This window comes from Argiope bruennichi, chromosome 1 (assembly GCF_947563725.1).
Source record: "Argiope bruennichi chromosome 1, qqArgBrue1.1, whole genome shotgun sequence".
Taxonomy (NCBI): domain Eukaryota; kingdom Metazoa; phylum Arthropoda; class Arachnida; order Araneae; family Araneidae; genus Argiope; species Argiope bruennichi.
This window is the reverse complement of record NC_079151.1, coordinates 51367787-51392640: the sequence shown is the minus strand read 5'-3', so window position 1 is coordinate 51392640 and position 24854 is coordinate 51367787. Positions and strand designations below refer to the sequence as shown.

The 24854-nt window shown below is 26.9% G+C and overlaps 1 protein-coding gene across 1 annotated transcript; it reads right to left on the bottom strand.

Annotated features, from left to right (window-relative positions):
- Positions 1-4480: 4480 nt before the first annotated feature.
- Positions 4481-16166, bottom strand: LOC129970852 (protein PFC0760c-like). The gene is made up of 2 exons (XM_056084493.1): positions 15507-16166; positions 4481-4900 (listed from the first exon to the last, which is right to left on the bottom strand). Exons 1-2 carry the CDS (start codon positions 16080-16082, stop codon positions 4676-4678), a joined length of 801 nt encoding a protein of 266 aa, XP_055940468.1. The 5' UTR covers positions 16083-16166; the 3' UTR covers positions 4481-4675.
- Positions 16167-24854: the final 8688 nt, after the last annotated feature.

The window sequence follows — 24854 nt, the reverse complement described above, 5'->3', positions numbered from 1 at the left end:
TTTGGTATGATCACAAACCTTTAATTAGGCAAATGCATCAATGGTGTAGGGATGGTAAGTGGCGCATGGTGTATAATATATTTTCGCCCCTTGAGGTAGAAAAACGTATAAGCGGCGCTTAAGGCACGGCAAAATTTATTTCGAAGCGTCATCGTATTTATCTATTAAAAAAAAAAAGACATTATTCGTAGTTGGCATGACAATTCATAGTTTCGATGGTGCCCGGATCATTTATATTCCCCATTCCCTGCGACACAGATTGAGATGTATAGACTGCAAAATGCAGATTAGGTACACGGTTCTTAAAATGATTGAATTAAATCTCTTTCGCTATTCAAATGTTTAATAAATTGCTTGTGTTTAGTTTAGTTATATTACGTCTTATTTCAGTAGAAAATTAGAACTATTTTAGAGAAATCTCGTAATTTGTAATCTCAAACCGTGGTCAGATGACGAGGATGATACCTGAGCTGGCACCTCACTCTCCAACCATTTGCCCCACACCATCGGGAGGATATTTGACACCGACCAAATTTAACGTGTACGAGACCTGTTTACACGAAGGTTCTTCAGTGAAATCGAGTTTCCAACATGGAACTTAGTAAAAATATGCGGCAGCCCAATACCTTGGTTAAAGAAATTCAAGGGGAACAAACATCATAAGAAACTTAAATAGTATGAAATACTGTCGATATCTTTAGCCAATAAGTTGGTCATCAAAGACGGTCTATAAAGAACAAGCATCAATATTTATTTTCTGTTAAAATTATCTAAGAAACTACAATAGTTTCATCATATTTACTATCTTCAACTTTAACTATCGACATCCCTTATCACTTTGAAAATTAATTGAATGATTCCAATTTATACAATCACTCAAAATAGCAGTTCCATTCATAGAGCTGAAATAGTGATATATCAGCTCTATGGTTCCGTTCATAGTTCGCCGCTCTGAGAAAGATGCTAAGATTTTAAAATTCTAATCTCTAAATTGGTAAAATCCCTTCTTCCCCTTCAAAAAAAGTAATGACTTGTAAAAGTGATAAGTATTCTGTTTACAGTATAGTTATCAGCATTATCGGGGGTTCTACGAAACGACATTCCAGAGTAGGTTAGCAAACAAATAACGAAATTCTAGCAACAGAAAAGCGTAGAACTGGAAATTTCGTGACTAGTGAAGAATGAAAAGAAAATCCAATTTATTTCCTTTAAAAAAAACTTTTTATGCATAAAAAATTTGGATTTTTAACTGACAATTCAAACAAGTGGTTATAATATTCAGTGGAGAATTTAGACATTTTGCGGTCTTGAGCACAGCACAGTATTAATCCCCTGTCTTATAATTTTAGTAATGACCAATTGAAACACATATTTCAAACCATTTTTAATTTAATAACATTTTAATTATTTAATTTAGGTAAATTTGTTATTTATATATTATGACTCTTGATATCCATGGTTGTGAACAATATTATTTAAGCATATGCTTGGCGCTTATAAATAGTCTAGTAACTAAGTGAACATAATGAAATAAATAAGTGCCTGGTCAGATATATTTGGAGAAGTAATAACATCGTCACATTATTTTATAATTCATAGAATTTTTATTTTTTACAAAATATTATTCGGCAACTAAGCGAATAGTATCTTTTAAATTAAATTAATATGACTGCGACCTTCTCAGAATAAAGACCTAGACAGCTGCTAAGTCGGAAATCCACCACTGATATTATTTACTTTGCTTTATCATACTTGGATAATACAAAAGAAAATCACAATCAATCTTAATACAAAAGAAAATCACACAAAGAAAGCATTTGTATTCTAAAACTTTCAAATCAATCAATTTTTTTATAAAATGTCAGTTACTTTAATAAAAGATTTTTCAGAAAATATTCCATACAATACCGACATTTTTTATATACAGAATATGGTGCATTTTGTATTTATTTTCATTGCATAATAAAGGAAAAAAGTGCATGTGTTTTGGTTCTCTTGGTAGTGAGAGATTAAGTATACACAATTTGACATAAATCTACAATTTTGATGACAAGCCTATCAAATTTCATTTATCTTACTGGCTGTGTTTTTGAATAATTATGCTGACATGAACACGGCTGACAAACATATTTAGATAAATAATTTTAGCTCAACGATTGTATACTGAAATTTACCCACTTGGTTTGTAACTTTTTTTTTAAAGTAATCGTATTCGCATAAACAGACAGTCTGTTCAATGATTCATTCGGTCTAAAATTTGATGCACTAATAATAAATCCAGATACAAAATTTCCTCAATCCAGCTCGTTGGATTTTTGAATTACATAATTCTCACACTTTCTCTCACCAATTCTGTTCTCTAGTCATTCAGATTTCCTGTTGCAGAATTTCATCCAAAATGAAATATAAAATTCTTGAGGAAACGCTTATCAAATTTTATGCATTCGGCTTGTTGCGTTTTTTTTAATTGTCAGGTTTACAGATGACTCAATACATTTAAAAAAAAAAGTATTTTTCGAACCACTCAATAAATTCGAGAGGAATAAAATTTGTTGACCCTGAAATGATTTTTTTTCTCAAGATTTTAAAAATTGTTTAAGGAGACAAATTTAACAATCAAATAAATTATGAAAATGTAAAAAAAGACAAATTCCAAAATATTTTTTTAAAAAAAATTCCTAAAAACGAATTACTGATATTTTGTAAAAAAGAATTTGTACTTTAACGTCTTAATAGCTACAATATTTTTCTATCAACTTATATAAAAACAATATATTACATTTTTTTATATCAAAATATAAAAAGAATCTTAAAAACAAACTGCTTCGATTTATCAAAAAGGAATTTGTATTATTCCGTCTTAAAGGCTACAATATTTTTTTTTATCATACCTCATACACTTTCCTTTCTTTAACTGTATTCTAATATTACCTTGTCATTTCCTCTTTTATTGTTCAATTCACTGCAAACAAAAACGGCATTTTATATACTGGCAGATATAGAGCAATACATACTCAAAACTATGGGTTAAGATTTATTTGGCATTGTGTAGGTTCGTAAACTATTAATTGGGCATTTATAAATCGAGTCTACAAACTCCTTTTCCTGATTTTAATTAAAATGACAAATATAATCTTCACGAATATTGTGCGTTGTTAATAAAAATTAAGTAGCTAAAAGTTGTGTGAAAAGATTAACCCTTATAGGATGATACATTTTTAAATATACCATTGCTGAGAAATACTGCTGTCACATGAGATGCGATTTATGACCATTAAAGATTATTATATGTATTATCCTAAAACTGGAACCATCTAAAAAATAGTATAAAAGAAGTACATTAAAGCAAGAAAAAAAGAATGTTTAATATCATGAAATTTTTTTATGGTAATTGGGAAACTCCATCTTCGATCCCTTGCTGTTTTTCGGGAAATAATATGTTTCACTTTCCTGACTTATATCAATACGAACAATTGCAGAAGGAAATGTGAGTCTGTTTAAATACTTTTATTTTAATTATATATGTTATTGAACTTCCTTAAAAACCAGTTTCTTAAAAAAGAAAGAAAGACAAAAAATTAGCTCAATTTATTTTCACTTGTTCTTCAGAATATTCATTTTTCAAAAGTATTAACATTTTATATGGATTAGAAACATCCATGGGATTTGATTTATGACCTATAATCTAGATTGCACCAAAACGTTATTGAAAAATTGTGTTAAGTTTTGATACAATGAGACAATTGGTACAATACAGGTTTTTTTTTCTTTTTTTTTTTTTTTCATTTTACCAAGTTAAAAGAATTATATTTGGTAAAATGAAGAAATCTCAACGTATTACATTTCCTTGGATGTAAAAATTAAAAGTAGTATTTTTAAAAAAATTTATTTTTGTATATTTAATAATATATTTTATATTAATAATATAAGCAATAATTATAAGCTAGACTATTTTTTTCAAAAATCGGACTTGTACAAGATTAAAAAGAAAGCCGAATTCTAAGTTAACTAAAAGTGGAAAGAAAGGTGGAGGAAATTTTAGACATTATGTTATCTCATTTTGTCTTATTCAGCTGGTTGAAAGTATAAATCTAAAATGCAAAAAGCCATTAAAATTAGAGAATGAAAATTCATCAAAAAAATAAAATCATTACTATGCAAAACTTTTTTGAAACATTTAATGACGCTTATATATTGTTAAAACTAAAAAATTGAGCAAAAAAAAAAAAAAAAAAAAAAAAATTATTAAATAGCGAGATTATTTGCCAAAAACTTTTTCAAAGATATGAGTAAATGAATTCATAAAATTCTTAGGAAAATTTTTTACACCATTCATATTTTTATTGCCTTATTTAAACATATATTAAAATTGATTTTCCTAAAAAAAGTAGTTCAATAATTTACAAAATAACAACAAGTATGAATTCTAAAACAAGTTTCTTGTAAATTTTCAAGGCTTATTTACAAATAAGCTGTCAAAATTAAGTCCTTAAAAACAATGTTTTCAAAATCACACTACTATGCAAATGAGATGCATAATTTTAAACAGATTATACCATATCCGATTAAAAAGTCCTCTTTGATTGCATATCGATGCTTCATTACTTTACCTCAGTTTTCTATAAATGTTACTTACAAAGAATTGAGATTTTGTATGAGTAGCATGTTCAGAAAACTATTTGGAGGTCGAACAAATCTTTTGCTCGACATCTATTTGCAACCTGCACAAAACTTTTGATCTGTGCTCTTTGGAAAGACATGGAGATAGAATTGCTCCTGTTTCATCAATTCTTTTCTGGAAGCGAATCCTGTCGAAAGCATACATCACCCACTCGCCTTTTCTGTCATATATGTCTGCAGGGAAAACCTTTACCAGTGACTCTTCTGGAGCAAATGAAACCTAGAATAAAAATGAATTCCAATAGAAGAATTTTTTGAAGTGAATTTCAATTGATTTTTTTCACATTAGTTATATTCATATTTTACAAATTAGTTAAGTTCAAGTGTTCTATATTAATAGATTTAGGTGATATTTAAAAATATATATAAAATCTCAATAAATAACGTCTTTAAAAAAATGAACAAATCCTGTCTAAAATATTTGCCATTAGAAGAACATTTTTAAAAATATATAATTTAAAAGGATAGGTCTAAAAATCAGAAAAATTTGCTATTAATTTTATATTGTGCTCATCAAATAATACTGGATTCTAAAATTTGAAATGTGGCTTCACTTTTGTAGTCATTAAGCGCTGAACAGTACAAAAGCTTAAGGTCTTAAATCACTCGTTTTTATGAGATAGTAATATCCAAGTGTTATAATACACTTATTTCTAATTTGGCAATGGACAGCTTTCTTTTTATATAAAACTATTCGTTTTTGGCAATCAGTTGGTTGGCTAGGAATATTGAGTATGCTTAATTTTCTTTAAATCGATTAGATATAAATTTATTCCTGCGCTTCCGACAAATTACCAGCTTTTAAAGCCGTTTTATTTTAATTTTTTTCTTACAAAGCTCTGTACTTGAACCATTCAAAGTGTTCCGTGAAATGATGGCGGTTAAATATTCAGATAATCTCTATTCTAAAGTTTGCGATATTGCAACTTCATTTTTTTTTTTTTTTTTTTTTTACTTTCTCGTGCATATAGTATAGAGAAAGTATTCGAATTCTAGATTTTGACAAATCCCTACGTTCAAAAAACATTTTTTAAAAAAATGTCTGTCTTTCTTAATATAAATATAACACAAAAACGCTTTGATCTAGACAGATGAAATTTGGTGCACGGTCTTTACACAAAATTTATAGATTTCTATCAAAATTTGCTCATAGGAAGTCTATCTGTCTGTCCGATTATTCGAATATAATATAATTTAACACAACTACAAAGCGAACTAGATAGAACAAGAACTAGATAGATAAAATTTGACACACAGAACTAATATCTATAGTCTAGATACCCAACAAATTTTGAGCAAAATGCAATAAGGGATTGATCATCTTAGTTTGTACTTTTAGAAATATGTAGTCGCGATAACTTAAACAGGTAATGACTTAAATATATCAAATTTGTTATGATATTTGCGACTACAAATATAGTTATAAATCAAATTGATTTAAATCAATTGTGAAAATCGTGTCTAAAACACAAATTCGATTTTCTGATAGTATTAATCGCGTACCAGGTGTAATTAACAAAAAAATAAATAAAAAAAACTGGTCAAGGATGACACGATAGATTCAATAAAAATGCTAATTTCACGCCAAATTTTTATATTTCGTTTATATTTTGACAGTATGCAAGAAAGTTTTGAGGGGACCGTTCCCAATTCTTTATGCATCTCGTTTTTTACATAAATATTAAATAGAAACCTTGTTCTTTAGTTTTCAACAATTGGAAGAAAATAAAATCATGCATTATCAAATAGTTGATGAGCAATGTAAACGGCCTGAACTTCAGAGCCACAATGTTTAATCTACATTTAGAAATTATTCTCTCCATTTCTCTCTCTATATATACATGAACTGACAAAATTCAGCAAAAATTCCCACGATTATTAAATTGGCATTCTTAAAATGACAACTTTTTATTATTTTAAAATGATGTAAATTTTATTTTTATGGAGTAATATTTTGGGAAATTATTCCAGGAAAACGTGAAAATTTCGATTAATTTTGACCTTTTTTTCTCCTTCTCTCCCCATTAATTTACTATGAATTAATTTAATATTTTACAAAATTAGATGTAAGGAAATTTCCAGAACGTCCTGAAAATTAAACGCGACATGAAGTGAAGTGAACATATGGAAGCTGTTCAAATTTCGAAAACAGAGCGGCTCCGAGAAAAAGTTGAAGGCTTTTGTAGTACCTAAAAGCTGTGATATTTATTATGATTTTGCAATTTTTTTACTCTTAATTTTTTTAATAACAAGATTTGAATGTTTAAAAATACAGAATTGTATAGTTCCATTTTCATATAAATTTGGAGTTGTAAAAAATTTTATTGAAGATTTAATAATTAGAATGAAGCTGTTGCAATTTATGAAATTAATAGAATAACAAAAATAAATGATATCTGGGTCCATCCTCAAGACTGGCATATGATTACCCCTCTTACTGATCGCTTGATGGTTTACAAATCAGTATTTACAATGTACAGTTTGACGAAAAAAGTATACCAATAGTTACAATGATTTTTATGTAAGTTTCAAAAAGTTTATAAAAGAAATTTGCATGTCAAAGTTTTTGACATTATGTTGCAATTAACAATGCAATATACGTTTATTCAAAAAATTAGTAGTGTGTTAACATTTTTATAGTTGTTTAACTTATTCAGAATTAACTAAAGGTATACCAAAAGTGATTTGATACAATAATTTTAATTTAATTATAACTATGTAAAAAAGTTCTTATTATCAAAATTAACTGAGTCCAAATTGGAGCGGTTGGCAAATTCTAAAATTCAAAATTTTTAATTTATTAGGGTATTAATACTGTAGATGATACAATATATGAATTTACTATTTTAATGTAAATGCTTAAAAAAACATTTATAAATGCCCATTTTTCCATGAAAAAATTGAAAGACAAACAAAAGGTGTAATGACAAACTAAAGGTATTGAATTTTTACTACAAATTTCTATAGCAAAAACTATATACAATAAAATTAAAAAATATATCTTAACAAAATTATGAACTTAGACAGAGACATGATCAGAGAATTATATTATGTAATCAGATGGAGAGAAATAGATCAAGTGAACTAGAAATAAAGGATACATCAAAAAGAAACGAGTGAAAGAAGAAGCAAATAACTAAAAATAGAATGGAGGGCCACAAAATATTTGGTTATTTAACGAAAAACTGTTTTTTACTGTTAAATTTATATAAAGAAAAGTAAAAATTCATAAATAGTTACTTGTTATAGAAATCCAAACTTCTGAATAAATCTTCAAATTTGCTCACAAAAACTTTAAAGCATAAGAAAAGTGGATTTTTTTAAAAGTTTTGGAAAAATTACTCCACATAAACATTAATATTATAGTCTATCAGAAAACTGGGAGAAAAATTAATATATGGTGCATAAAAATTTCCATCTTTGCAAGTCAATGGTTCATTAAAAACTGTTTTTTTTATATAAGAAAGATTAATTTCTATTGAATTAAAATATACGCATCTTAAATTATTTTAATGATTCATTTATAAATTCTATTTGAAAAATATTAAATTATTATTGGAAAATGTTACCTAAAAATTTTTAATAATGTATAAAAAATTAGCTTTTGGTTGTTTAAAAAATTTTTGCGATGCAGTTCATATTTTTATAAGAAAATATTTAGTGCAATATAGATTCTTATTTAATTTGAAATAAAAAGATTTTTATGTCCTTTAATACTTTTTTTGTAAGATATCATATATGTATATCTAAAAAGAGGACTTTGTGCATGTTGCTGTTCCATGGGATGCTACTATTATATTGATTTTTATTTTTTCATGGCTATTATAAAAGCCATAATGTCATGTTTATTCTAATAGCCATAACAGCTGGCTTAATATTTAATAATTGTATCCTTTGTTATGTTATAAGCATTTGTTAAATTATCAGTGCTTCAAATTTTGCTTGCATTATATATTTGAAAATTTTACAACAAAATGTCTATTGCAGTATCTTCAACTTCCCCAGTATCATTTGTTTTCTTAGAATGATAATGATTATTAATATGCTTCATGGATTTTCTTGCCGTTTTCCTTTCCCTATTTGCACAAATTGTCCAACAACTTTGTTGCAATAGCTTCTTAATATTATCTGGCATTCAATATATGAAAAATTATTGTGAAGATATTGTACTATATATTGAGCTAATAGATCAAACAAATCATAAGATCATGTATAACCTAAAAAAAATGATTTCAATCATATCCACAGTCATTTAATTTAAATCCTCAGGAGTACCTATAAGTAAGAAATAAATTTCCAGCAAAAAAAATCTACAAAATTACTTCTATTTGAGAATTAACTGTTGTAAACTGTTATGTTAGACAAATGCATCAAAATTACTTGAAAAGGATAGCAACATTCACCTAAAAATGTCATAGAAAAATAATAAAAAAATTATTTGATATTACTTACATGAAATTTCAAACTATAATTGTTGATATTGTTTTAAAACTTATTTCTCCTATAGCAAAACTTTGTTTTGATTGATGTAGATTTGTTATCAAAAAATAAATGTTTTTTGATATTTATCATTTAGATAATAATATTTAAATAAATGTCACTTGACTATATAAATGCTATTAATTTTTATTATTATCATAAATAATACTTGATACATTTGAACATGATGCTCAGTTACTTAATATGCTATGTCTATGTAATGCTCATCCAAATTTTCATTGAAAAAACTTTTTAAACATTTTTTTTAATGTATGACACTAAATCAAAAGAAAAAAAAAATCTTAAATGTTAACCCTTATCGTGGCAAGATTGCTTTTTTGAAGAAAAGCAAAAAAAAAAAAAAATGTATATAGGTAGCTCCTTTACGCTATAAAAAACATCAAAAAAGAAATAAAAAAATTGTGATATGATATAGTTTATCGTTTTAAATCGTGATATCGTTTAATAAAACTAAGTTAAAAATTATTTTATAGTGGTAGTATATTCTTATAAAGTTGTATGTATGGTATACTATACAAAATGAACATAAGGGTTAATATATTTGAAGAGATCAATTGTCAATATAAAATATCATACCACTTACCTGTTTAACAAACTTCTGCAATGATTAATGTAAGGAAATATAATCAAATGCAGTATTTTTTAAATTAGTAAAATATATATGCAGGTGCACTGTTGTTTAATCTTCTGTTAAATAATATTCCAAGTGTTTTATCCTAGATAAAATTCTATTAAATCAAAATCATTGTTATCCAACTAAGGGCTTTCTGTTTCCATAATAAATACCAATTAATTTCTTAAAAGTTGCTCCTTCCTTACATGTAATCCACCATGTATCGATTCATTTTGTATTGTAATAATTTGACACGAAATTGAAATGAAGCATTTTAAAAACCATGCATTTAATATGCAATATATGAATTCAATAAATATTTATGTATTTTAACCCAACTGAAAATAAGCTTTGAAGACTCTGTTGTTACAAATTTTTTGCAGGAATTAAGATGTAGCTGACTATACTAAATATATGTTGATTCAGAAGTTTCTACCAAGCTGTTAAATAATAAAACTTCATAGTCTGAGGTCCAGAGATGACCGATGGCTACTTGTATATTAAATACATGTCCTTGGTAATCTTTTATTTAACAACTGTATGCCATTAGGCTTAAAAAGCACATAATTAGTGAACAGAGTCAAATTCTAAATATGATTAGCATGATATATTTGGTGACTTCTTTTAACAAATAGTTGCTAGCATGTGGTTATGTGGTTAATACAAAAGTACAAGGCAAATTATTCACTGTAGAAGAAAGTTAACCAGAAGGTTCTGTTAAAATTACTGAAAAATCTCATCTTAAAGATAAACAATGTATTTTTACTGCAATAAATCTTAAATTAAAAAAAAAATTATATGATTACCATGATGAATTTTTAAAACTTTCTTTTAAAAAAGCAACTGTTATTGATGATGAACGAGCTTAAGTATTTTAATTATCTTTTAATAAATGCTGAACTATGACTAATAATAATGCCCTCCTTTATTAATTATATGCATTTCATTTATTAAAAGTCCTTATATAAGTGATTTTTCAAAAGCATTAGTTCAGTTCTTCAAAATTTCCTTTTGCCCATATCCTTTAAAATGTTTTAATTGACAGAAGTTTTCAGTTTGAAAATAAACAGGGAAAATTTTTCCCAATTGCCTAAAAAGTAGGATCTTCAACTTAGAATTATGCAAGATTTCTACCTAAATATATAATGAACAAAAAAAAATTAAGCATTACAGTACTGTAAAAATATACTTACTTAATTTGAAGCTACATGTGCAGATATTTCTAAAACCTTAAAGCTTTTTATGCAAAACAATATTATGTAGCTTATTTAAAAAAAATTAATTTGATATTTCTTTTCATAAGATTTTATTTGATTATAAAAAAAAGTATTGTCAACAAAGTTTAAATTTGTCTCAAAAACATTTGTGTTTTATTATTTTAACTGAAATGCTAACTATCCTGTTGACTTTCTAAAGATAATTTGATATTTTTTTTATATTGCAAAATTAGCATTGAACAAGTAAATATCCAAATCATTGATTTATTATGCTGATGTCATATGTCTTTGTTTTCACTATGATTTCATTACAATAAACAGCAGGATACTAGACAAACCCTTTCAAAATCTTTTCTTATCAAATTGACATCAAAAGATATTTATTGAAGAAATATCCACAAACTTGTTCTGGGAGGGGGGAATAAATTTATATATAGAATGACTTATATTCTCACATATAATTACTACATATTACCTTTGTATAAACTTTCATAAAAACTTTCATGAATCATTGAAAAAAAATTTCTTTTGAAATAATGAAATTAATATCAACAAATACTTTCATCTTTTGAATAATTTCCTTTGGCTATTTTCCTTCCCTTTCCCTAAAATTTTAGAACCATTAAATTTTGAAATTGGAGCAAAAGATTTTATTTGAAAAAGTAAACAACTAACTTATAACTTCTTATGCTAACTTTTTGAAAAAGCTAGCCTAAGAATGATGTTAAGGCCATTAAATAAGATGAGATATGAATTGCATATATACAAAAATCCAAAAACACATTTCTTTTCATGTATTAATTGATATTATGAATATTAGTTGCCCTTAAGTTATTAAATATTTCTCAGTTTGCTAGAGAAGCTTGAATCACTAACTGAAATATAGCTATAATAAAAAATGGTTTTTGAAAAATTAAGATTAAAAAATATTTATTTTTTACACTAGTTTTATATTTCTAGATTCAAAATTTCATTTTGAGTAATTTAGCTGTTGATTTCACCAAGTTTCATATACTGCGAACAATGTGGAAAATTTCATGAAAAAGATGTATGTTTGAATTTTGTTCTGTTAACATCTTTTGCTTCAGTAAATTTTATCATTCACAAATATGAATATTAATTTAAATACCAGAACACTCTATAACTGTTATTGCTAGAATGTGAAATATATAAAAGGCTTTTGATATTCAGCAGTTCTTTTGAAAAGAATATTAAGAATCTAAATTTGAAAAAAAAAAAAAAATTGTACTTCTATAAACAAGGTGAAATTCTCATTAAATAAATTTTTGAAAAAAATTTAACATATTAAAATTATTTGAAGCCTGTGAACATTGGGACATCTAATTATGAAAGATTATATAGACAAACTTTTCAACATAGTAAACAGTGGTATATCAACTGCAAGGATGTTATTGATGTTACTGCACTACCGTGGCCATAAATCCTTTTGACATTACTGAATTTATTTTTTTAATTGAATCATGAGTATTTTATAAGTGCCATAAAGGAACAAAAAATAATGCCAATTTTTTTTTTTAATTTATTTAAATGTTTATCTTTATTTACTCAACTGTTGATAGCAACTGGAAGCCAAAATTTTTTTGTCATAAATGCCCGTTTCCTTTGCCATGCTACTAGTAAAAAATTGCATTTTTATGCAATTAATTTGAAATGTAATTATTTATTAAAAATGTGGTCAGATCTTTAAAGAAAAAAATGATTTAAAAAATCAGCCTGTACTTTATTCATGAATTATTCATTATATAAAATATACAATTTTGTCATATGCTTGTTAAAAATATAAGATATTTTTGTTAGTCGCATTGTACATTAATTGCATGCCAATAGCAGATTTTTGGCTTCGTTAAATGTCATTGGCAAACTTTCACCTTAACCAAATACTATTTGAGAGCATAGTCAATAGACTGCTCTCAAATAGACTAATTACATCTTTGGGAATTAATTGCTATTTGTAATAAGCTTGACATCTTGACACATAACTGTCATGCAATTAAACCATGTACCTGTGTTGTTTATTCATCTAATAAAATTGTTGATGAATTTATAATATGAAAGTTTTAAACTTCAGCATATTTACACAATAAAAAAGATAAAAATTACTGATTACAAATAAAGCAAATTAAAATGTAAAGTTACGGCTAATATTTATGCTTCATATTTATTGAGTGAAGTGAAATAAAAAAGACAAATTCAAGAAAGTAATCCGGAATCTCTTCAGTTTCAATACAATTAATTCAGAGCCCTTGAATTTTGCCAGTTTTCTTGCACACTGAATACCTGATATCTATTCATGAAAGTATAAACCCAGTGCCATTGCACAATATTAATTAAATCATCAGTAAAAGAGGAAAATCATTTACCAGTTTTTTTTTTGCCAAAGCAGGAAAATATCTAACCAACCTTAGTAAAACTCACTGAATTAGCTGATATAATGAGAAATAATAGCAAAAAAATTTAATTTATGGCAACTTGTCTCAAAAATATTCCTACTGCATGCCATTCGCCACTATGTACTGAATTCTGCTTTATGGCAAATCATCATTTGCTATAATGTAGCATTAGGCATTTGACAGATTAATTGACTACTAAGTTAAAAAATTATATTCATATTCATTATTATCTTTATTTTTTCAACTCTTTTTAACTCAGTTTTAGAATAACTATGAAAATTTTACATTTAATTATTAAATTCTAGTTTTGCATTCATTATTTAATTAAGAAATTCATAAAAATATTTTTATAAGTTAGTTTTGGAAGCTTAATATATGAATTCTTCAACAGCTTTTTGTGAGATTCAACATAAATTTTACAAGCTTTTAGAAAATGTTTACTTTTTTTATATTTATTTATTTTTGGAAAATTTTCCTCCAACCCCAAAATATTTTTAACTCAGTTTTTCATTACCATAAACAGAAATTTAAGTTTCTCTTCTTTTGTTATAACGAACTTCAAATTGTGAGACTCATGATTGGCAGTCACTATTCACTTAATTCCCACTCTGATAAATTGATATGAACTTTAAATTAAAAAAAAGTTTTTAAAAAAAGAAACGTGGCTTTTAGGATTTTTCTAAGCTTTTCAAGATTAATAAGATTTGTATATCCCTTATAAGTTTATATTATATATATAATTTTATTTTATTTTAACACATTTTGTCATTGTAAAATGTTTGGTGAAGTATCAAATGTCAAGATGGTAAAATGAGGTTTCAAAAATGTACTTATGATATAAGAGTAGAATATGCTGATAAGTAGCCTTATTCATATATTATTAGCATTTTTTATTCATATAAATAGCTCTATTGATATATTATTAGCATTGTTTATTCATATAAGTAACCTTATTCATATATTATTAGCATTATTTATTCATATAAGTAGCCTTATTCATATATTATTAGCATTATTTATTCATATAAGTAGCCTTATTCATATATTATTAGTATATCTTATTTAGCCAATTCAAATTGCCTCTTGTGTAGTACATATAAAAAGTGCCAAAAAATAAATATCCCATACTGCTATTTTGTATTAAATTTAAGCAGATATTTAATCCTATAATAATGAATAAATTAATCATCTGACGTATCAAATAATAGCCTGATTCTCCTTTTTTTTAAAGTCTGTACTAAAAAGATTAAATAAAAATTTAAAAGTATTCATAAATTTGAAAATTTAATTTTGTTTTGATGTAAGAACTGATACAAAATTAATATGCAATTCACAACTAGAAAATTAAAGGTGCATTAAAATCATATTCATATTTAATTATTTAAAAAAAATTTTGGAAATTAAAATTTTTAACAACTTTTTTATACTCACTAATATTTTTCAGTATTTAACAACAAAAAACAAGTAAACCCTGGTTTAAAACATAGCATGTATATATATTTTCATTATTTTGACACAATTTACAGTAATAAAACAAATGTAATTTTTTTTATTTGAGTTTGTAAAGACAGAAATGTGTTTGTAAAGTCAGAAATCCAATTTCTTTAAAAGTGCCGCAATACACAATTTTTAATCAATGTTTGGGTACCAATAAATGTTTGAATTTAATAATAACAATAATTTAAATGTTTGGATTTAATAATAAAAAAATGAAAAGCCCCTAAACGTTTTTAATTTTTATAATTACTATTCAGTTTTAAGTTTACAATGAATTCATTGAAATTTTTGCACTAATCACAAAGCATTTGCGAAAATTAGTTAAGAAAGAGCGTATTAGCATGCAATCTTTGGTGGATAATCGCTAGTATGCAATTAATACACAAGTGCCGAAAATTGAATTAGGGTTAACCATACATTTAAGATATTTTTGAAGCTTGCTTTTTATAAGTCAGAAATACTAAATATTATACATTTATTCTTATATATATTTTTAAAAATATATAGATTTAGCAAACAGAGAAAGAAAAAAAAGAAATCAAAATTTACTAGGCAATTTATAAATGCATCTATAAGCTTAAAATTTACCTTTGTTCCAGATCTTTCTTTAAAATCTTGGTTAGCTGCATTCCAGTCTCTGTTCACTTTTCGTATGAATTCACTCATTTGGGACGACTGTTTGCAATCTTCAATAAATATTAAACTCTTATCCTCATCATGGCTCATTTCGGATTGTTTACAATCCTCAATAAATATTAAATTATTAGCCTCATCATGGCTCGTTTCGGACTGTTTGGAATCCTCAGTAAATATTATACTATTAGCCTCATCATGGCTCATTTCGGATTGTTCTTCAAATACGATTTCCAGATCGTCCATGTCTTCGTCATGATCTGATTGCTCATCATTTTCCCAATCAATATCACCATCATCTTCATCCCAATCGGTACCATCATTGTCATAGTCCGAATCATCGCCATTATCGTCCCATTCAAAATCATCGCTATCACTAGTAAGGATTTTTAGTAATGCTTCCTGTGTGTCTTTTATAGAATAACAAAAACTTTCATAATTTGCACAATCTTCCATTTCTATATCCATCTCTTGTTTACTCTGTCGTTTTCTTGCAAAGGCTGCCATAATTAGTCTGCATAAAAAAGACATAAACCTACAACTTTACCATAAAAAAACCCCACAGTTTCACCAAGATGGAGTCACTTTTCTTCAAAAGTAGCAGGAATGTGCAAATCCAGATTCAATTGTAGCGCTTGAAGTTGCTAGAAGCAACCCCCAATTGCATACATTGCTATTGGTTGTAAAGAAACCAATTGCTGACTAGAGTGACGTAGTAGAAGGCGGTGACTTGTGAACTATTATCTCTTTCAATAATTATTGAGTAAATCTCTCAATAACCGGAGCATACTGTTTGTAGAAATCTTGTCTAATTTTTCTGCCGTCGTATAAATTGATTGCTTCCTATTGTATTAATGAAAAGTATTTCTGATAGGTAAATATTTATCCATAATGCTTGGAGATAATCCGATTCTTAGTGGATTTGCATTATTTTTTTTAAAAATTAGTTCAATAGATAAAATAACGATTTCCATAAAAAATGATATGCTCCATGTTAAACAACACGTTACTTCACTATGTCAAACAATTGCATGGAAATGAATTTCTGTTCAGACGATTTATATGCAATATTTAGAATTCGATTCAATCAAAAATTCTAAATGTTATATATCTAAATATTATATAATTCTTTCATTTTTAACTTATTAAATTGAAAATTTGTAAAGCAAAAATAGAAGACTAACGATTCAGTAAAATAATTATTGCTTTTCAATGAAATATTCACAGAGATAGAAAAAAAAGTTATTATTCAGTGAATTATAAACTGCAGTATGATTTTCAATCAAGAATACGTATAATTGCTAATATGAAAATATACAAAAGTACTACCGCTAATTATACGTGATTACTTAATTTTGATAATGCTTTTATATTATACCAAAACTTGTTTTTCTACTATACACATATTTTCGAGTAGACAATGCTTTTTATCTTGCAATAAATTTAAAAAATGATTAATTCTAAGTAAGTAAATTAACAATTTTAGCACAGATTTTTATGCAGATGAAATTATTCTACATACAGTGACAATTCAAATTCACTGTTTATTGATAGCTTGCGAAAAAAAGTAAATAGCCTTGAATATTACCCTTAAATATTTTGAAGATAATTTATATATATTAAGAGAAATTAATTTTAAATATATTTAATCGATATTTTAGGTAATAAATGAAATCGAAATGTACTTCATGAACCAAGTTATTACCAGATTTTCACCAAGTTATTAATAGAAATTCTGGAGTTAATCAGCCCATTGGGAATTCTGGATTTGAACACCAGTGTAAGAATTAATGACAATTCTGTTTTTGAATTTAGTACCGCAAATGTACAAGGGCTTTCTGGAGGATTCGATACTAGAGAAGCCATACGCATGTGTAATTAGGATAATTAATAATTTATTTTATTTAGTAAATAAACCCAGACAAGTGAATAATTGCCGTTCATTGTACAATTGATGCTCTTAGACAATATACATCGCAAGAATGCACATTTACTATGGTAGTTTCGATTCAGTAATTTATCATTACTAAAAATGTGCAAGCAATGCTTTCCTTAAAGGAAGAAATACAACGGAGATATATTATATGCATTTTTATTTAAATCATATTTACTGTAAACAGCATTAATATTGTTGTTATTACGCTATGTTTACGGATGTTATATTTTAAAGATCTGTTTTTCATATTTATCTCAATTAACATGATAATTTTTAAATTATTAAATTAGAAATTTTTATCGCTTTAAAAACCATTACTAGATTTAAAATTAAATATAATTTTTAGTTTAGATCGTATCATAGATGAGGCCGCTGTGGCCTGGTGATAAGGTCTCGGCTTTGGAATCGGAAGGTCACGGACGCGAGACCCGATACCACCGAAGAACCGGGTGGTATCGGGACTGGTGCATGCTAAATCTGTCGGGGCCAAGCGTCCTCCCGCTGGTGTGGTGTGGAAGCTTGGAGAGAGGGGTGCCAGCTCAGGTGCTGTTCCCGTTGTCTGACCGCAGTTCAAAATTGCGAAGTCCATCCCAAAACAACCCTAGCGTTGCTTTAAAATGGGACGTTAATATAACTAAACTAAAAACGTATAATATATGTGATACTTAATGTGAAGATATTTTAATGAAAAGAAAGGCAGTTTAAGTGTTTGGTTTTGAAAGCTACCCAAAGAATTGCAAAGAAATTTAATTACTTTCGAAGTGAAAGACATAGAAAGAAGAACAAACTAATATGATTATTAAAAAAATAGATATAATTTTTATCTGATTTGCTAAATTGTATGCATTTATTGATATAGAATCTTAGTATTGATATTTCTGTAAAACTTGATTCAATACATATGAAATTTTCTGCATTAGATTTATATAAGGAAGAGAAAGTTCATGTAAATAGTTTGTGAAAAGAAATTTTTATAGAGTAGAGAAAAACTATAAAATAAGGAGTAGATGGCTAAAACTATCAAGTTTAATGATAATATAAAATGGTGAATTTATAATTTTTAGCTCCGATGTCAATGAATTATTTGCTTTTTTAAAAAATTAAATTTGAAAAAGAGTTATGGTGAGAGAAAAAAAAAAACTTTAGCAATTAATATATATGAAAAGAAAACAACTATAATTGTTCAAACGAAGGAACATTTTCACCATATATCATAAATACTTATGGATAATTATATTTGTGCACGTCTGAGAATAGGTACTCATTTAATCTGAATTATCTATAAAAGAGCAATTATTTGCACAGAAAGTTCTTTATCTGAAAAATTCCCGATCTTTATTCAGCTATTTTATCATTTCTTTAGACTTGATAAAATGATAGATGATACCAAATTTTTTAGATATACATAGATGATATTTATAAAAAGAAATAGAATAATGTATCTAAATTGAAATGCATAACAGCGTATAGAAGTTGTGAAAAAGAAATAAAATTAAACTTTAGTGAAAATATCATGCAAAAATTATATTTTTGTCAAATCATATAAGACTCGAGCTTACAAATAAACTGTTTAAAAAATTATCATTTCTACAAAATTGATATTTAAAACTTCAATATTCATTCTGATTCATTTTATTTTGACTTCTTTATTAATAATAAAGAAGAATATGAATTCTATGTGTGTGCTAACGCTCTACAGGATAGACAGTTGGACATAAGAATTACCAAATTTGGCTCAAATATACTTTAGAATGTGGGAATTGGCACCTTGAAGATTTTTTTAAAAAATTAACTAATTAAAAATTAGTTAAATTTTTAATTAGTTAAAAGTTTAATATAAGATTTGCCGTTTTTCTACAATAAGTCACGAAATCGTTTTAGCACAAAAATGTGTTCCGCACTGTCTTAAAAGTAAAAATGTTATCATTTTAATTTAATTGCTTTTTATTTTATTAATAATTTTATTTTTTATTTTATAATATTTAATTAATTTTCAGAAATATTACAACAATATATTTTACTGTATCATAAAAACTCAAACCGTTTTCATTGCTGCTACAAATATTTCATCCGAGATTTTTTTTCTCTATTGTTAATGCTGAGAGCGAAGATGCAATTTATTTTACCATTAGTCGCATTTGGTGACCTCCGAGTTTACTGTGATTAATATTAATACAATTTTCAATTAAATATTTTATGTAGTTTGCTCTTAATAGATTTTTAGTAAAATATTTTTAAATTACTAATTTTGATAAAGATTGAACACTTTAAAAACCTTATAGTCATCGATTTATTGTGCAATGCTTACTTAAATTTCAAGCGTTAATTTAGAAAGACAGAAGAAGCTTATCTTCACTTAATACAAAAATCTTCTTGTTGAATCCAATCATTTTCATTTAAAATTATCCTTCTTTGGTGACTATTCTGTTCAACAGAATTAATAATCACTAAATTTGATATTTTGTGCAACCATGTCTTAATAGATTTCTCAGTAAAATATTCAACTGAAATTTATGACATATAAATCATACTATTTTAGAGGCCTTATACTGTTTCATTCATTTTGCAATGCATCTTTGTAATTTTTTTATCATCTTAATTTAAATTTTAAACTTTAAAAAAAAAAATGGAAGAGGCTTATCTTCACCTAATGCAACCATTTTCTTGTTGAAACTAATCATTATTACTTAAAACTATCCTTCTTTGATGACTATTTGATTCACCGAAATTAATTATCGGTAAAAAAAATTTCAATCAGATATTTTCTGATACTATGTCATCAATCATTAATCATACTACTTTAGGAGCCTTACACCGTTTTGTTCGCTATGTAATGCTTTTCCCTATTTTTCTATATGTATCTTTATAAATCCATTTATATCATAGAAAAAAGCTATAATATTTAAAAATAAGCATATACTTTAAAAATTTCCCCCATTGCTTGGTTTTGAAGTTAAACCTTAGTTGTAAATACACAAAACTCAAATTGTAATTTCAGAAACTTAACATTTCAAAAAATTTATTAAAAACATACTTTAACTGAAACCTATTGAGTATGAAAAAAATAAGTCTAACATATCTTGATAATCAACAATGATAAAAAAAAAAGTCAGAGTGAAATATTAGTAGCAACACTAGAAGCGATTTGAATTCCACTTTAAAAATGGAATATAACGTAGTGAATTACGCTTAAAATATTATTTAATCAACTGACAATAGAAAAAAAATTATACGACAAAAAAAAATTGGTATCACTAAAAATATAATTGTATGAATTTTATGATGGCGTTAAAATAATTTTTTTTGAAGTTATCGCAATAAAAGACAGAAATTCAGCTTTTTTAATTACACTGCTAATTAAATTTTAAAAAAATCACTTCGATATGCCTATTCCTATATCCAAGAGTACAATAAAATATAAAATGTAGAGAAAATGACCAGAGGGTGTAAGCTGTCCGAAACTATCTCGCATATTTTTCAATAAATGTGTATTATTAACCTCATACCACTACCGAGCAATAATAACGAGAGAGCCTATTACAGTGTGTAATTTGGCGAGTAATCTTTGGGATACGGCAAATACAAAAGTACCAGAATACAAATATATATTATGGCATTTCCCCCCCCCCGACAGATTAAAACTGACATTTGGCACGGCATTACAAAATGGCATGCCAAATTTCATTTATTTTATTCGTCGTGTTTTTGAGCTATCTCATTGAAATATTTTTAAAAATATAGATCCATAGATGCTCAACCTTTTGACATATTTGATTCCAAATTTGTTATGAACCTACATTTTAGATGCTACATCTGTGTACTAAGTTTTATTTATTTAATCTTTTATGTTTTATAATTATTGAATTCCCTTATACTCGGACAAACAGACAGATAGACTTTCACCGAATGGATTTCGTAAATTTGTTAAAAATCTAAAAATTTGTTCTAATTCTTTATATGCAAATTTAATTGCATATAAATAATTATCTAATTATTTATATGCAATTAATTCTAATTATCTAAATGCAAAATTTCATCTGTCTAATCCAAAGCGTTTTTTGAGTCAGATGGTCAACCCCGTATCGATTTGACCCAAACTTTGACAAGTGTCTACGCCATAGACGTTAAATCAGTGTAACGAATTATATATATCTAGCTCTTTACGTTTTGCATATATCATGCTAAATTATATTCGAATAGCCTGACAGACAGACTTCCTCTGAACAGATTTTATTAAAAATTTGATAGAAATATGCAAATTTGGTGTAAAGATCGTATACCAAATTTCATCCGTCTAGCTCAAAACGCTTTTGAGTTATTTTTGTCACAAACGGACATTTTCCAAAAAAATGGGTTTTTCCGGCCTCAAATAGGTCTAAAATTCGAAGATCCATCAAAATCTCGAATTAAATTTATTGAAGATCACAATATTTTCTCTTTGTTTATTTCATGTACGAGAAATTAAAAAAGGAAGCACAGGAAAGTGCTGTAAATAATTATTATTGTTCACTTCGTGTGACAAAGAATACTTTAAAAAAAACGAAAAAAAAAAAAAAACAATCAACTCCCTACAATGAACTACATTTCCCTTGGTGGAAAAGATTTAACATTGGAATATTTTATTATTACACTTAATAGGTAATATAAGACCGATTTTATATAATTACATACTTTTTAAAGGAAAACATTATTTTGAAACTCTTGATATTATTTGAACAACATTGCCCAAATCTTTAAATTTAAAATAAATATCATTCAGCTATATTTTTCATTAGCATGTCTTTCGTTCCTTGAAACATAATTAATGGATGGAGATAGGGAACAATAGTGGAGATAGGGAACAATTTTATAAACATAGATGTCAGTTGGTATGATTTTACAGCACAAGAGTTGCAACTAGACAATACTCAAGATAAAAACATTCTACTTTATAAAATTTCTAACAGAAAAGTGTTTGAATATCATAAAATGAAAATCATGTTCAATAATAATAATAATAATTTGTAAAATCAATCTATAGTGTTAGCATTGAATCAATGCTTGAAAATTACAAAATTTTAAAAACATGAACTAGTGGAACGCGTATAAATGATAGAGGGGAAACGTAAATTCTTAAATAGCGAAAAAATATGAGTGATAAGGTTTTATCTGTTAAATCTTTTTTAAAAAAAGTAGGTGAAATGAATTAAAATCACGATTACATAATGTAGTAGGAACCAACGGAAAATTCGTTACAAAATAACAGAGAATGTCCTTAACATCACAAATTGTGCAGTGTTATCAAAAGCACAAATGTATAATACTTAAAAAATGTGGAAATCATTTTAATCATTGTCCAAAACAACTTTACATCTACGATGAACTCTTAGATTATAGGTGGAAACCAAGCCTGCAATACTAAAGATGTCCTAGGTTCACATCTTTTGGTTAGGGATATGATCCTTCTAAGACGCAAGAGGAGCAATATGGCGGACAAGTATAATTTATTACAAGGATTCAAAAAATATTACTTAATTTTTTTTATTGCTAAGGCGATGAATAAGACTTTGACCGGATATCAGAAAATTATTTCTAATCTGACTGGAAGTATTAATCATACAATAAAATTCGCGGTTGTCCGGATGGAAAACCTAAAAAAAAATACACCTAGTATATATTATAGCCACATCTGACTTGCGAGTCGTTGTCTATCCATCACCAGCCTTCAGCCTTTTATTCTACACTGAAAATTCCTGAAGTACTATGTAGAAGAAAAGGGGGGAGGGGGAAGCAACAAGCTCCTCTGCTTTTTCAAACCACACCTGCAAACGAAAATTGTTCGGCGGTAAGGGGGAATGATGCTGAACTCCTTCTGCAAACGTTCCCCTCCCCCGAACCAACAGTCCGGGAAGTTGACCTTGACATAGTAACCAACTAGGATTGAAATGACAAACGAGTTGAAGCTTTTGTGTCGCGGAAAGAACGAGTTAAAATGTTCCCTTCACTGCAGAAATATATTGTTAGAAAAAATCATAAAATTTATCATGAATGCAGACGTGAGCAGCATCTCAAGATCATTGGGAGAGACTTTTTGAATTAAATTGTAAATGTAATATTAAAAAAATAAGAATAAAATTATTATCTTAAAATTAGAAATTTTTTAATATTTGTGATCGGAAATGAAAAGATATTCTCATTGAGGTTCCACAATTGATAATTTTTCCTTAGAAGGAAAAGGTTACAATACCAAACACACAGCATTGTTATGGGGCAGCTTTTTAAATGTTTTCTCTTTTCGACTCGGATCTAATTGTAAAATTATTTCGTAATCCAAAAAATATGTGTAAGCAGAAAGCAAGAAAGTATGGTTAATTTATATAAAGTATTAATTGATGACAAATATGCATTGGTTTAAATATAATCGTTTGCAAATTTTCATAGAAATAGGATAATGTAAGAGCACCGTAAAAATTTAAATAAATACCGTTCAATAATTTAATTAAAGTAATCACTGAAAATATAACTGCGAGCCTGAACGTTGAATCGGGACTCATAACTTAAGAAACTCAGATTTGAAGTATATGATTTAAATTTGAACATTAAAATTAAGAGATATTGAGAATTTTTAAAAAAAAAATGCTGCAGAAGATTAATTAAATTCTAATTTTTTTTTAAATGAAGTAAAAAATACTGCGATTTGAAACATTTCAAAGAAATAATATTATCTTAAACCATTACTTTAAAATATTTTAGCCTATATTGTTGTTGTTATCCTGTTTGTATTATAGAATTAATGCGGTAAAATTCAAGTTCGAAACAATGAAATAAAATGTTGAAGCCTGAAATCCATTATTTTGAGTCAGTATTAACGACTCTCCATATATGTTTAAAGAATATTTAGTGGTCTAATAAAGGCGGTGTTTCTATGTCCATTCAAACCGTTCCGAAGCAATAATAGTTACAAGCACAGGGGATCTGTAGACGGTTCAAGGTCACATTTTCTACCGCATTACTGGTACCAGACAACCAATAACGAGGTAGAAAATGTGACCTTGAACCGCCTACAGAAAATACACAGAGTATAAATGTTTGCAATTGACACACAATAGTAACGAAAGAGCTGCTACGTGCGATCTTTGGTGTTTAAACGTTGGAATGAGGCTAATGCAATACCATACCGTAAGTACCAGAATACCTAATTGTATTTTGGCCTTTTCCCCAAAAATTTCCCACAGCATTACAAAATCGAATTTCACATAGATTAATTATCAAATTTATATATTTTTAAAAATACAAACTGACAAACAGACAATCTCTTGATGAATTTGATTCCATATTTGATATGGATCTACATTTTAGAGGCTATACCTGTGTATCAAATTTTATTT